The following is a 15,690-nucleotide window of genomic DNA, read 5'->3' on the forward strand; positions in this document are numbered from 1 at the left end:
CGGATCACTGTACAACAAGGGTAAACCCTGGATCGCTACAGTGAGTAATATCTTAATAAAGATATTTTCATGTATGTTATTTTCTAAACACTACCTATGTGGTAAGTTTTCCGAACTCATGAATTTGTGTTATGAATGAGTATTCTACCTATCTGATTCGTAAAAGACTTGAAAAAGTGATTGCTAATCACGAAACTATAACATTAGACTGAAGGTCATTTTGTACGAATAGAAAATGGGCCCAAGGCCGTTTGGTATGTTTGATGAGAATATGAAATGGCCCCAAGGCCGTTTGGTATATTTGACAAGGACACAGAACGGGCCTAAGGCCATTTAGAATGTTTGACAAGATAAACCTAAGGTCATCTTATATATGAATTGGACCTACAATTGTTTTGTATGTTTGTTAAATAGACCAATGGTCATTTTGAACAAGGAATTGATTGGACCAAAGGTTGTTTTGAGTATGGATACGAATGTGAACATGATCATGACTATGGACCAAAGGTCATTTTGAATAAGGAATTGATTGGACCATAGGTCATTTTAAATGTGAATACGAATGTGAACATGATCATGATTACATGAATATGAATTTGGAAATGATGGACCTAGGGTCGTTTGTACATGTGTCTTGACAGACCAGATGATCATTTGCGTATGGATCCATTAGACTTGAGGTCAGATTATGAATGAATGTTTTGGACCGAAGGTCGTTTTGAATATGAATGTATTGGATCGAAGGTCGTTTTGTATATGAATATGTTGGACTCAAGGTCTTTTCGTCCCTTCAATATATTCTGAGTATAATAGATTAGACCCGAGGTCATTCAATTATGATTTGATTAAGTTTGTTATGAATGAGAATTGTGTTTTATATGTATTAAGTACAAGTGTGATTATTTATATACGAATTTCATTCATTAACCTCTTTACTCTGGTATTATTCACTAGGTTTTTGCTCATTCCGTTTATATATATGTATGTAGGTGAGTAGCGGGATGTCCAGCCCCAGCCTTAGTGAGACTGTAAAAGATTACTGAGATTTTGGAGTCAGCCAAGGTTGTCTCACGTATGAGGCTTTTGTTTTGATTTTCTTTTGTTTACTTTTGATGATCATGTAAGATCATGTATGTGTATAAATCTTGGTTTTTGGCTTGCCAGTTTCTAAATGGCCCTAGACATGTATAATCTTTTATGTTCTGTTGGGTGTGAGTTATTATATATATGTAAAGGGTTTTTATTTTGCCATATATGCATAGCTCATTGGACAAAATTTATTATTTTGCTTTCGCTTCTAGCTCCCTATTATTAAATATGACTTGATTTTAGTCTGGGATCGTACGTAATCTCATGATTATTGACCAGTTATGATTCTAGCCTATAAAGACGGGTTCAGGTCATGACATTTTGGGTCAAAGATCAGATCAGGATTGAGTATTGTACCACTCAAAAAAAAAAAAAAACAATTTTAAATTATACTTATCATTTACAGTCAAGATATGATATGTGCACATAAATTGGGTTTGATATATGTCCTTCACTGTATTCTAGTAGGTTTTTTTTTTTTGGGCAATTAAAAACTCTCCTACTTGGACAATAACCATTCCAATATGTGTCATTTGAGTAAAAATATAGTGTAACCGTAATATCATATCAATAACAAATAATAAATGTGGGGATATAATTTTTGAATAACAACACGTGGCCGAGGTGTCACCGAAGCGCCAGCCGAGGTATGACGTGTCCTGGTCATGACGCCAAGATTATCGCGGCTAGGCCGAGGTTATCTGCGAAGATACCGGAATCCGGGATAAGCAGAAAAGGGACAAAAGTTCTAGAATGAGAGATGACTTCAGTTTGGGTAAAGATAAGACTCTTAGAAAGTTTATCACAATCCTACTAGGAGTCCAAGATTAATAGTAATCCTAAGTTCATTGAAGTTAGGCTTCTATTGGGATTAGGTTTGTGTTGGCTATAAAAAAGAGACACCCTCATGGGTCTAAGGTATGCTTTTCATGCTCTGAATAGTGAGTTAAGCACTTTTGCTATCTTTGAGAGATAATTGACTTGATCGTTGGAGTGTCCCTAGGTGGACGAATCACCGCCGGAATCTCTTTTTTTTTTGTGACAGGTCATTCGGGCAATCTATTCTGACAATTTTCTCCTGCTGAGTGCTTGATTGACAATGTGGTCGGAAATTGACACACACAATAAATTATATGTGTGGAAGGTTTCTCTTATGTTTTAAGCATAATTACCTTGCCATATATATATAAAAGATAATATGATAAGAAATTATTGGACAACGATATCGATGACATAATATAACTGTTACATGAAAAAAAAAAGAAAAAAAAACAAGTAAAAATGTAATTCAATTAAAATTCTGTAGATGATTTTTGTGTATTATGTATAAACTTTTTCATATGGCAAAAGCCACACAATCTTGCCCATCATACATTAAACTTTATAAATATTTTTCTTGTACATTTTTTTGAACACAATTTTTCTTGTACATTAAAATACCTTTTTCTGTGGAGTTTAATAACTAAAATATCATTTTTTTTTAGTCAATTTTATCTAACAAAAATAGACAAATGATTTAGACTCAAAATAAATTAAAAGATTAGTGTTTAAATTGATAAAATAAAAAATTTAAAGTTTATTTTATTATAAGGATCAAATCCTAAGATTATTTTTTTTTTTTTGTAACTTTCCCTGGAGTTATTTTGCATTGATCACGAATTGATTATGAGACTATTCTTTCTTTGTGCACCAAATTTGCTGGTTCGATGCCAGCTTTGGAACTCTTCTTGAAATGGTGACATGGTTGATTAATTCCAAAGACAAAAGCTATAATCATCATTTATTTCTATCATCTTATTATTTTATGTTATCACACGACTTGCAAGTCTTGAATCCAAATGAATGAGCACCTTTGCAATTTCGCCCAAGTTGCTTTGCAATTTACTCGAGTAAAGGCAAAGGCTTTTCTCTCACTTGGGCCAAAGATTGCCAAGTCGCTGAAATTGAACAGGGAAGGTGACAAGAAATGGGGAAGAAAGGTTATTACGAGGCAATTTTTTAGCAAAGACATATATGTTTCTTTCACTTGACTCAAAGATTGCTCGAGCCACCGTAGTTGAATAGGGACTTGTGGCCAAGAAATGAGAAAGAAAAGTGATTTGGAAAAAGATAAATGAGTGTCAATAAATAAAGTGCATGTGTAATTTACAAACCAATATTTAGAAAGCATGATCAGTGTAATAATCTACTTTTATCTATGAATAAGTCTATGGACTCAGATGTATATGGATCCTTAATTTATCTCGAAAGAAATTGTGTGATTGAAATTGAATTTGTGTAATGTGATGTTTATGTGTAAAATAAATTTGAATCATAAGATGATAATTCTGTATAATTTCTGAGTAGTTAAATATGAATTTATAATATTATTGTTTGTATTCCCACAACTTGTGGGAAATGATGAATTTTCACCAAAAGAATCTCCAAACTAATAATTTCAAGGATTTGATAGCTAGTATTTTAAGGTCATGTTTGATTCACAAAACTAATAGTGAAGTATTAATAATCCTATTAAATTAGTGTGATATTCACTATCCAATTGGATTAATATCCATTATATTAATAATCCCACTCCTATCCCATTATTAATAATCCTACAAATTTATTGGATTAATTATCCATTGGATTAATAATCCTAAACCAAAATGTTGAAACAAACATAAGATAATTAGGCCCACGGATTAATAATCCCAATCTCATATTCTAATCCACACAATCAAACATGCCCTAAGCGTATTGATTAACAAAACTTGAAATAGTTATACAATCTCTATGATATGAACTTATTAAGAAATTTTAAAAAAATAAAAAATAAAACTAGTATTTCAAGCTTTTTAATGAGTGAAAATTCTAGGCTTCGGTAAAATTACTGCTGAAAGTTTTCTGTAATGTTTTGTTGCTTTGTGGCTGTTTGTTGAGAAATGTTACAGTATATAATACCACTTATTACCATTATTTTGTATTACCGGCTGCATGGAGACTTATATTTGGTTTCTTTGTTTAGAACTAATTATTAAGAAATTAATGCAAGTAAATGATATCGTACCATATCTATATATATATTAAGGAAAATGAAATTTTTAATGAAAAGAGTCTTGTAACTCAAAACCCTCATATTAATTTTTTAGATTTCTTATTTTTTAAATAATTAAAAAATCTTCTATTACCTAACTTTTATTGAATCATTTTTTTTTTAAAAAAAGAATTCTTATTATGCCTCGATTTACACATTTCAAAAGGAAAGTTAATCATTCCATTTAAAATTTAAAATTTTGAATTTTGAAAAAAAAATTACTCTATTTAAAAATTTAAATTTTAAATTTTGTATTTTGAAAAAAAAAATTAAATTTTAAATTTTTAATCAATTTTAAAATTTAAATTTTTTTACCACTAAAATATAGGAATCAATTGACATCTTTCATAGATTTTTTCTCTTGATGTTTAATATTTTATATGCATCGGCATTCCAATCTATATACTATCTATATTATAGTACAGAGACATTTCATTAATAAAGGCAATGAAACTACCAAAGTTTCATTTGAAAATTTCAAATTTTAGTAATTAAATAAAAAAATTAAAAAAATTATTGATTGTTCTATCTTAAAAAATTTCATAACCAATTAACTTATCTCACCAAAAGATTTTTATAAGATCATTAACTCGCGATTCCTATAATTTTGTTCCCTTTTTTTTTAATATATTCTTAGACGTATAATTTTGTTTCCTTCAAGCACCAAGCTATGCTTCAATTGCCTAAGATAGGATTTTATATTCACTATCTAAAAAAAAAGTAGGATTTCATACTTTTTTTTTTTTTTTAGATAGTGTATATCAATATAATAAATGATTCAAAACTCTTTTCAAATATTGATGATGTGTTTGGTTCATGGTTTTGGATATCCCTCTCTTCTTCTTCTTCTTCTTTTTTTTATCATTTTAAATTCCTACTTAAATCTATAAATCAAACATAACATAAACTTGGGTACATTACTTTTTCAAATTTTTTTATATATATATTTTTTGAAAATTTTGAATTAATATTGCTTTTTAAAGTTGTGTACTACAAAACTCTTATCACACATGTCTCTTCATATAATAATGATTGAAATTTATTTTAATTTCTATCTCAAATATTAGAGATAGAGTCAAAGAAATGTGTAGGTTTTATGGGAATTGCGGATGTTGCTTCCCGGGTTGCGCAGTAGCAACTGCAGTGTAGCAAAATGGGCCCATTAAGGGACCCATTTTGATAATTTGAGCTGTTTATAGTTTAGAATACATCAAGTAGAACATGTTTGTAAAACATCAAGTTAATTGAATATCGTTTACCCATTTATCCACTCACGTTTGTATCTATAAAAATAAAAAATAATTGTGATTTAAAGTATTAAAATGAATACAAATGTGAGTGGATGAATGAGTAAACGATATTCGATTAACTTGATTTTTTACAAGCATGTTTTACTAGATATATTCTAAAATATGAACGATTCGGATTATTGAAATGGGCCCCAAAATGGGCCCACTTTGCTGTACAGCAGTTGCTGCTATGCAGCCCGCGCAGCAGCATCCTCAATTCCGATTTTATGGTATGTTTGGTTGAAGGATTTGGGAAAATATTTGGAAAAGAAAAAAGAGAATGTGTGTGAAATTAAGTGAAATGTAAATATTTTTTATTCACATTTCATCAACTTCTGTTCTTTCTTTTTTCAAATCTCTTTCCAAATCCCCCAACCAAACAGAGCGTTAAAGTTTTAAAGTAAAACTTTTATGTTAAAATTTGTTTAAATGTAATTCTCTTAATACTTATAAATATTTTTTATCGATTGATAAAAAACATCGTAAACATTAAGATTTTATTTTTATTTATATTAATTTATATTTATTTATTTTTTTATGATATTGAGTTGTTAAAATATAATGTATTATAGGCTCAAACCAAGAATTGTTGAAAAAAAAAAAATCAACTTGAAATATATTTTCTAGGCTCAACTTTTAATTTAAATTTAATATTAGAACTCCCAAACTAGCTCATACCGGTCACGACCGATAAAGATAATTTTTAATGATTAGGTGAATGTCACGTTAGCATAAATATTGAGTTTGATTAGCTTCTAACTCACTTTTAATGTTTAGTCGAATACCACAAAGTCAATCCTAATCTATTTTTAACAAAGAGTTATGATATAAGATAATTTACAATTTTGAGTAGACAAATTTTTAGGCTTTGCAAAATAAGAAAAAATTAGTATAGTAACAAATGTAATTTATTACTATCATATGTTAAATTAAAATTACGAAATTTATAAAAAGAAATATATTTATATTTTATCGTAAATATAATTTTTGCAACTTTTTCTTTAATTTTTACCAATTAAATTATGGCATGTAATTTTTTATTAAGAAATTATATCACAATTAATGACATAAGAATAAAAACCTTCTCTTATGTGTGACTCTAATAGAAATGAATAAAATTTAATTGATTATAAATCATTTTTACTACATATTTTAAATAAATTTTATATTATTATCTTAATTTAAAAATTAATGTCTGATTATTTATTATATTTGTTCATAGTACGGGTAATATGCTAGTAAATTGGTAATATAAAAGAGTGGGTGAATTACACTAACAATCCCTATAATTTGGAACTCATGTCACTTTGATTCCTGACTTTTCAATTGTGACACATTTGATCATAAATTTTGAATCTTGTTCCAAATAAAGACAATTGAAGATATCATTGTTCAATTTCAAGGCAAAGTCGTCAATTTGATAAAATATAAACTAATTTGACAAAAATAAACGTGAAAAAAAATATTTTTGAATTTTTAAAAACTATTTCTACCCCCAGAGATAAAATTATGTAAAATTGATAATCTTTTATGCATTTATTTATTTTACCAAATTAATTTTTATTACGGCGATGCTAAGGGCCTCGACAATTCCTCTCTCTTCTCTTTTTTTTTTTTTTTTTTCTTCTCTATTTGTTGGTGTTGGTTTTTTTTTTTTTTTTTTTTTGGATGAGTGGTTATGTGTAGGGGTGTGCCAAAAAATTAGACATCACGCACCAATTTAGCCTGAGCTAGATTGGTTGGGTAATAAAATTGACTGATCAGTTAGGCTATTGGTTAAAATTTGTTAATTTCATATAATTTTGTACGAGTTCCTGCTAATTGAAATAAAAATATAGGAGGGACTCGTGCAAAATTATATGGAATTAACAAATTTTAACTAGCAGCCTAACTGATTAGTCAATTTTATCATCCAACCAGTCCAACCCAACTCACTCACCTTATCAAACCACACAGGCTGAGTTAGTGCGGGATGCCTAGTTTTTTGGCACACCTCCACACAACCTAACTGGTTAGTAAATTTTATCACCAAACCAGTCCAACCCAACTTACTCACCTTATCAAACCACACAGGCTAAGTTAGTGCGGGATGACATTTCCCTTTTTATTATGTGTTTTGATGATAATCATGTAATGAGTGGCAAGTTAGCCTATATAATAGGGGTGGTCGCAGTTCGGTTTTGAGCGGTTTGCGAATTGGTTTGGACCCGTCCGCATGTATGCGGATTGGAAAAAATACAACCCGCAACCACTCGCAGTGGGGGTTGCGGTTTGTGCACATAGAGTTCACGGATGTGCGGGTAGTTGCGGGCGGTTTGCGAATTGGACTTTTTTCTTTAAAAGTTTATTTTAGAGCTTTTTTTTTTTTTTTCCTACCCATTTTGTAAATATTTATTTTTTCCTCCCCATTTCTAAAATGCTCAAACATTAATAATTAATGAATTAAAACTTATAAAATTAAAAACACAACAAAATCAATTCCTAACACAAACAAATCATTCAAAATCCTAAACTTTTAAATCAAAGGGAAAACTTTACTTTACCCCCTATGGTTTTGGCCATATGGTTTTGGCCATGTACGGATTACCGCTTTGACATTCAAATATCACCACATAACCCCCCTATGGTTGATGGAGTAATGTGCACAGTTAGGCTTTCCATCTATTGTAATAGGCTGTACAGTACACGCGAGTGTGGTGTAGTTGGGCATGAAGTGAAGATGTTCCCTCACAATTAAAAGACCAAAATGCCCCTAGAGTTACAAATAAAAACTTGCCCAAGAAGATTGTTTTTATACTGCCTCCTTGCTTTGTATGTTGAGTTGCAGGTCAGTCTACCCAGCAAAAATGTCATCTTCAAGCATTGGCGGTGGAGAAGGACAAATGATGAGGTTCTTGAGCAAGAAATGTCGTTGTGGGAAAAAAGCAACCATTAGAATCGTGGAGTCGGAGAAGCCTTCAAAAGGTAGGTTATACTATGTTTGTGAAAAGGCGGGTTTGGGGGGTTGTGATTTCTGGGCTTGGTGCAACCCAATTAGATATGCTCCCACTTATGGAAGAGATGAGATTAATGATAAGAAGCCAAGAGTTGAAGGTGTGCACTTTAATGGAAGACTGATGAAGCTGAAGATGAAGATAGAGGCACTGAACATGATGACCAAGACATCTATGATTTAGAAATATATTACATATACGGGGATGTTCGGGGTTTATTCAGGACGGGCCTGGAGCCAGAGCTGAGGGACCTATCCCCGTTTCCAGCCCGAAAATCATCGGGGATTCAATTTTCAATACCATCCTCGGGCCTATAGTGGGTAATTTTTTGGGAAAACCCATTATAATCGGGGTTGGGGATTGCCATCCCTACTCAGTTGTAAGTAAGTTTGATGGAGTAGTAAGTAGAGTATCAATGAGTAGTAAGTAGAGTCTCGTTAACTAGTAAGTAGAGTGTAATTTAGTAGTAAAGTAAAGTTTAATGAAGTAGTAAATAGAGTTTCATTAAATAGTAAGTGATGTATAATGTAGTAATAAGTCAAGTCGAATCATTAAGTAACAAGTAAGATTTAATTAAGTAGAAAATGAAGTCAAATGAAGTGATGTCTTATTGAGTACTAAGTCCAGTCTAATAAACTTATATATTTTGTTTACTATTTTAAAACTCAAATTTGTATTTATTACTGACCATTCATTGTGACTTTACTTACAATTTGTTTTAATTCTATTTACCACTCAATAGTAATGAAATCTTATTGAGTAGTAGTTTTGTTTGATTGAGTTGTAAATCACGTCTGATGGAATAGTAGATGGATTATCAACGAATATTAAGCTAAGTCTCATTGACTAGTAAGTAATGTTTAATTGAATAGTAAGTAAAGTCTAATAAAATAGTAAGTAGAATCTCATTAGATAGTATGTGTGATTTAAATTAGTAGTAAGTAGAGTCTCATAGGATAGTAGGCAGTGTTTGATTGAGTAGTAAGTTAAGTCTCGTTGAGTAGTAAGAGGTGTTTGATTGAATAGTAAGTCAAGTGTGATAGAGTAATAACTAGAGTGTCATTGAGTAGTAAATGAAATCTCATTAAATATCAATTGGTGTTTGATTGAATAGTAAGTAAAATTTGATGGAATAGTAAGTGGAATTTAATTGAATAATAAATCAAATTTTATGGAGTAGCCAAAAAATAAAATTTAATTGAGTAGTAAGTAAAGTCTAATAAAGTAGTAAGTGAAAACTCATTAAGTAGTAAGTGAAGTGTAGTGAAGTAATAAGTGGAAGATTATTGAGTAGTAAGTGAAATTTAATTAAGTAATAAGTAAAGTCTAATGAAATAACAAGCAAAAGCACATTAATAGTAAGTACGGTTTAATTGAATAGTAAATGAAGTCTAATGAAGTAATAAGTAGAAATTCATTGAGTAGAAAGTGAAGTCTAGTGAATTAGTGAGTAGAAGCTCATTGAGTGGTAAGTGGAGTTTAATTGAGTAATAAGTCAAGTCTAATTGAACAGTAAGTGGAGTCTCATTAAGTAGTAAGTCAAGTTTAATTGAGTAGTTTGTGGAGTCTCGTTGATTAGTAATTAGGATTTAATTGAATAGTAAGTCAAATCTGATTAAGTAGTAAGTGAAGTCTCATTGAATAGGATACATGAAAACTGTTTAGTAATTTTTATAAATTCAGATATTTTAAAAATGCCTAACATATCCAAAAATTTTATTTAATAATTTGATGGAGTAGTAAGTGGACTCTTATTAAGTAGTAAGCTATGTTTAATTGAATAATAGTAGAATTATGCTTAAACAATCATGTAAAGTACTTTTATTTATAAAATGATAGCATATTACAACCCCAAGGGGGTTTGGTTTAGTGGGTGGAGAAGACAATCAAAAAACTTACCACCAAAGAGGTCGTAAGTTTGAACTCCACGAAGGCCATTCCTAACTTTGGAACCGCTAAAGGTTTGCCCAACTGTTAACTTTAGAGCCCTAAGATTAGTAGATGTACATGTAAGCTGGCCCGAACATTCGGATATTAAAAAAAAATAAAAATGATAGCACATTACTTAATGTTTGAGTAACTTTATAAGTAATATTTTGCGATTATATTGTAAAATTACTCATTTAGTTTGATTTGGTTTTAAGATTTTTATAATTTTTTTTAACAAGTATTTTTATAGTTTGATTCTAAATTTCCTAAATCTATAGGTAAACTTTTGGTCATTGATTTATTAAACAAACTAAATTGAATCATGCTCACCCTTAATAAAGAAGTTTATTACTTAACATGACTATACTTACCATTTGTTGCAAGTGAATTTACTACTAAATACAATTAATCTCATAAGTTTGATATAATTACACTGATTTCTCGTTTAATAAAATTTAAAAAATCATAATTAATGCAAATAATATGTAAATACAAGGTCATTTTACAATACATGTCTTTTTTGGAGCATGTACCATATTCAAGTGATGACACAAATGTCATAATTAAACTACTTTAAATTATAATTAAAATAAAATGTAATGGGTCATAACCAAATATCACTTCAGATATAATCAAAGACTTTTTCGATCATAATTAAAATAATAATCATAATAAATCATAATCAATATCATAATGAATCATAATAACCAAATATCATTTAAGTCATATAACTAAAAAGCTCTTCAATCATAATCAAAATTAAAATTACAAGAGGTTATAATTAAGGCATAATTAACACAACAAATTATAATCAAAGACCACAAAGGTTATAACTAGACATATGATATACATTCAAAAATAAAATGTATATTATATAATTTTCGTGTAAATACAAGAATAAATACGAATATATTGTATATATTTCAATATTAAATAATTAACATTAATTTTTTATTCATACAATTAATAAATTATTATTAAAAAATTAACTAACTTTCATTTAAATTAAACTTTAATATAATTATGTCAAATTTAATAAAATTTTTAAAATTTAAAAAAGATTAGTCTTTTTTTTTTATTTATTTGTGTAATTTACTATGAAACATTGTATCCACTCTGTTAGTAAAAAAAACAAAAAAAAAAGTCACATCACATCACCGGTTTTACCGGTGACTCCCGGTGACCCATACATGTTGGATTAGACCATCACTCTTTAAAGTATGGTACACAGAAACCATTTTCATGTACAGTAGTCAGACCCTGGTTTGAAGTGGTCCACTTACCATCAACACGAACACATACTAGAGATTCCCAAACTGTCTTTAATACTATTTTGTTAAAGAAAAATGCTTGGGTCCCGTCATTAATGATGTGATGTTTTGGTCTTGGAGTTGTGTTTTTTTTTTTTTTTTTTTACTTTTTTAATGCATTAGTGCTATTAGTGATGGTTGTTTGTTAAAAGAAAAAGCCACTTCGTTCAACTTTGATCATCGCGACTCGTGATATGGGACCGGGTCTATTTTGTCTATTGGTTGGCTGTACTGGGTGGGAGACAGTGATCTTTTGCAGCAATAATTAGGAAGAGTTGTCTTCTACTACTGACAAAAGCATTTTATGATAAAAGTCTTTGTAGCAAACTGATGAACTTGTATGACAATTGCACAACCAGTAGTTTCTAGGAAGTATTCATTACCATTAAAAGTCTCATTTTTACCTCCCCCACTTCTTGACTGTTTCTATTTGCCTTTTTCTTCCAGCCAAGACAACGAAGTCTCTCTTTAAAAACCAGTGCTGAGAAGTCTCTCTTGAAATTAAAAGAGTTTGCTGCAAAAGAGAAGAAATGGCTGAGAGGGTTACTTCTTCAGCCATAGAGAAATTGGTCCGGCAACTAGAAAAAGAAGCAGATTTGCCACTTGAAGTGAAGGACCAAGTAAGGTCCTTTCAGGCTGAGCTCAAGAAAGTGAGTAGTTTCCTCAATTACTCTGAAGTTCATCTGAACCAGCAGGAAGTTGCGGTGTTAGAGAATCAAATCAGGGACGTAACTTATGCTGCAGAGGACACAATCAAATTAATCAATGAACTTATCTTTAACAGCGTTCGGCCAAGGAGGAGATGGAGGAAAGTGGGAAAGCTTTTCCACTGTTTCGGCGACAAACGTAAGCTTTGTGATGCCACGGCAAGGATGGTCAGCATGAACGAACGACTCAAAAAAATTCGTGATGCCAAAGGCAAAGAAAGAGATGGTGGAGGATCAGGCAGCTCACACAGTGGGGGCTTTGGTATGACCGTCGAGGAACCTGATCATGTTGTCGGCTTTGACGGTGAGGCAGAGGCATTGGTGAATCGGTTGATGAAAGATGGGGATTTACGACAGAATGTTGTTTCAATTGTAGGGATGGAAGGTCTGGGAAAAACTACTCTGGCCAAGAAGATTTACAACCATGGATTGATTAGAGCTCATTTTGCTTATCGGGCGTGGGTTCCTGTGCCTCAAGAATACAAAACCGCCGACTTGTTGCGATGTATTTTGAAGTATGTTGTTATTGGTACTAGTTTCAACCACGATCAAGAAGCGTACGAAGAGGATGCAAGCGAAGAAGAATTGAAGGAGGTGGTTTCTGGGCGCCTGAGGGGAAGGAGATATCTGATAATCATGGATAACGTGTGGCATAAACAAGTATGGGACGAGGTGAAACCGGCCTTCCCAGATGACTTGAATGGAAGCAGAATATTACTCACTAGTCGGTTGGAAGAGGTCGCGTCGCATGCCAGCCCGAGGCCACCCCACAGACTGGGTTTACTCGACAGTGAAGATAGCTGGGAGCTCTTACGCAGGAAGGCGCTCATAGGAAATCTCTGCCCTCAAGATTTAGTGGAGATTGGAAAACAAATGGCCAAGAAATGCGATGGATTACCTCTTGCAATTGTCCTGTTGGGGGGAATCTTGGCGAGGCAGGAGAAGACGGTCGAGATGTGGTCAATGTTGGCCGATAACACCAGTAAACATCTGTTGATTCAGGGTAAGAGAGGCAGGGACATTGCTCTCAGTTACCACAATTTACCACAGCACCTCAAAACATGTCTTCTCTATTTCGGCATGTTCCCCGAAGATTACGAGATTCCAGTAAGGCAATTGATTCAGTTGTGGATCGCAGAAGGGTTTGTGCAAGTAGTGAAGGGAACCCAGAGGATGGAGGATGCGGGAGAGGAATACTTAAACGAGCTCATCGGCCAAAGTTTGATTCAAGTGGTTGCTAGGAGGACCGATGGTGGAGTTAAAACTTGTCGTATCCTCAAACTTTTGCGCGAGCTCTGCATATCAGTTGCCGAGGATCAGAAGCTTTTCCTTGTAAATGTGAATGCAGACCACAGTAACCGTGCAGGGTCGGAACCACTAAGGCTTGCCCTCCACCACGACCACAACGGTTTCTCCCTAATGGAAGCATTGTCAGAGAGCCGCAACAATTATCAGCAACTGTGCTCTCTGCAGTGCTACGCACCAGGCTCCCTCGGTCACATTAACTCTATCAGACTCTGGAGATTACTTTACAACAGTTTGGCCTTGCTAAGGGTGTTGAACTTGGGATCCATTAAAGTGGACAGGATTCCCAGGGGTGTGAAGAAGCTACTTTACCTGCAATACTTGAGAGTTAACGCTCCGAACCTAACGCAAATTCCGAGCTCCATATGCAACCTCTTCAAACTACAAACCCTTGATTTGAGAGACTCTTCTTTGCCTCATATCGTTCCCAATGAAATTTGGAAGATGAAAGACTTGAGGCACGTGTATTTCGGGTCCTCCGCTAGTTTACCTGACCCGGATAATGACAAAGCCCTTTGGAACCTCCAAACTCTCTCTGGTGTCCGCCCTGATGCAGTCTTGAAGCGTCTAATGGTGAAGGCCAAGTTCCCAAATGTCACAAAACTAAGTATATGCAGCTTTAACAAGAATGCTACATCGAATTTTCTAGAAAGTCTCGACCATTTATATCATCTTCAGTCGCTCAAGATTGTGAACCCTTGTGAATTTCCAGACTCGAATGCATTCCCACTGACCCTCTCCAAGATAACCTTGAAAGAGACGTATCTCTCGGCCCCTGACTGTATCCAAACGCTGGAGAAGCTTCCGAACCTTAGGATTCTGAAACTGTTAAATTGTTCTGTTTTAGGGCCGGAGATCAATTGCAATGTCGGTTGTTTTCTTCAGCTACAAGTTCTGTGCTTGGTGGGGGTAGAGACAGAAGCTTGGAATGTGAGGACAGGAGCGATGCGAAGCATTCGGCGTTTGGTCATTAGAGATTGTGCAAAATTGGTGACGGTGCCACAGTTCCATTCGAGCATGGCCACTCTGCGTGAAGTTGAAATATTTAAGCCCGCAGAAAGATTGAGAGAGAACCTTCTTCAACAAATAAAAAACCCAACTGAGTTTACCCTTCGAATTGATGATGCTCTTGTAAAGGCATAGTTTGTTACTTTGTGTTTCTTTTTAGTTATTTTGATTTTATTGATAATTAAGACTCTGGGTTGTTGTTGTATTGAACAAGTGACTTATACAAGCACAAAGAACATGCCTGGTTATAGGTTTGGAGAATCACTTTTGCTCTCAAGTTCGTTGTTGTTTCAGTTTTGCTTAAGCAAACATCTCTGTCTCTGTCACAGATGAAGAATTCATGAAAAATTACACTTTGATAGTGTCGTAGATATGAAAAAGTGAGAATCATTGCATACTATAATGATTGAATTAGGATGGGGCAGAGCACATCAGTTAAAAAGCGTAGCACATCATGAAAATTTGGTGATCAATATTCAGTTCTTTACTCTGCGACAGTGACAGTGACCCCTCTTTCTTGAATTTCTTTTGCTTTATTGATTACAGAGATGGTATGGTGCTTGCCTTGGGATCAGAATGCAATGGCTCCTCCATGTTCCACGTTCCTTCCAAGCCTAAATTACAACAATTAAATAACTATTCTTAATTTTTTTTTATATAAATAATTTTTACTGTAAAACTTATCAAGTAGCCGGTTTGAATTATTAAAATGAATTCATATAATTAAGACTTAGAAAAGAGGATGCATGGATGTGAAGAAATGAAATATGGCAGTGGCTTGCCTCTAGTCTATCATCTGAATTGGACGGTCTAATCCGGCTCATTGGGTTCATTTTTTTGCTCATTTTCGATAATTCAAACCGTTTACATTTTAGGATTTGTTGGGTATATTATTCTTGTAAAAAATTACGTTGATCGGATAACAGAGACTGTATACTATTCGGATCACTTTTTTATAAACTGTTAATTTTTTGACCATCTATTTTT

At 32.7% G+C, this 15,690-nt stretch overlaps 1 protein-coding gene across 1 annotated transcript; it reads left to right on the forward strand.

The window, feature by feature from the left end:
* Positions 1-12,213: 12,213 nt before the first annotated feature.
* On the forward strand, positions 12,214-14,838 carry LOC114284322 (disease resistance protein RPP13). The gene has a single exon (XM_028227224.2). The coding sequence runs from the start codon at positions 12,214-12,216 to the stop codon at positions 14,836-14,838; it is 2,625 nt and encodes an 874-aa protein (XP_028083025.2).
* Positions 14,839-15,690: the final 852 nt, after the last annotated feature.

This window comes from Camellia sinensis, chromosome 3 (assembly GCF_055761805.1).
Source record: "Camellia sinensis isolate YWXY chromosome 3, ASM5576180v1, whole genome shotgun sequence".
In the NCBI taxonomy this organism is placed as follows: domain Eukaryota; kingdom Viridiplantae; phylum Streptophyta; class Magnoliopsida; order Ericales; family Theaceae; genus Camellia; species Camellia sinensis.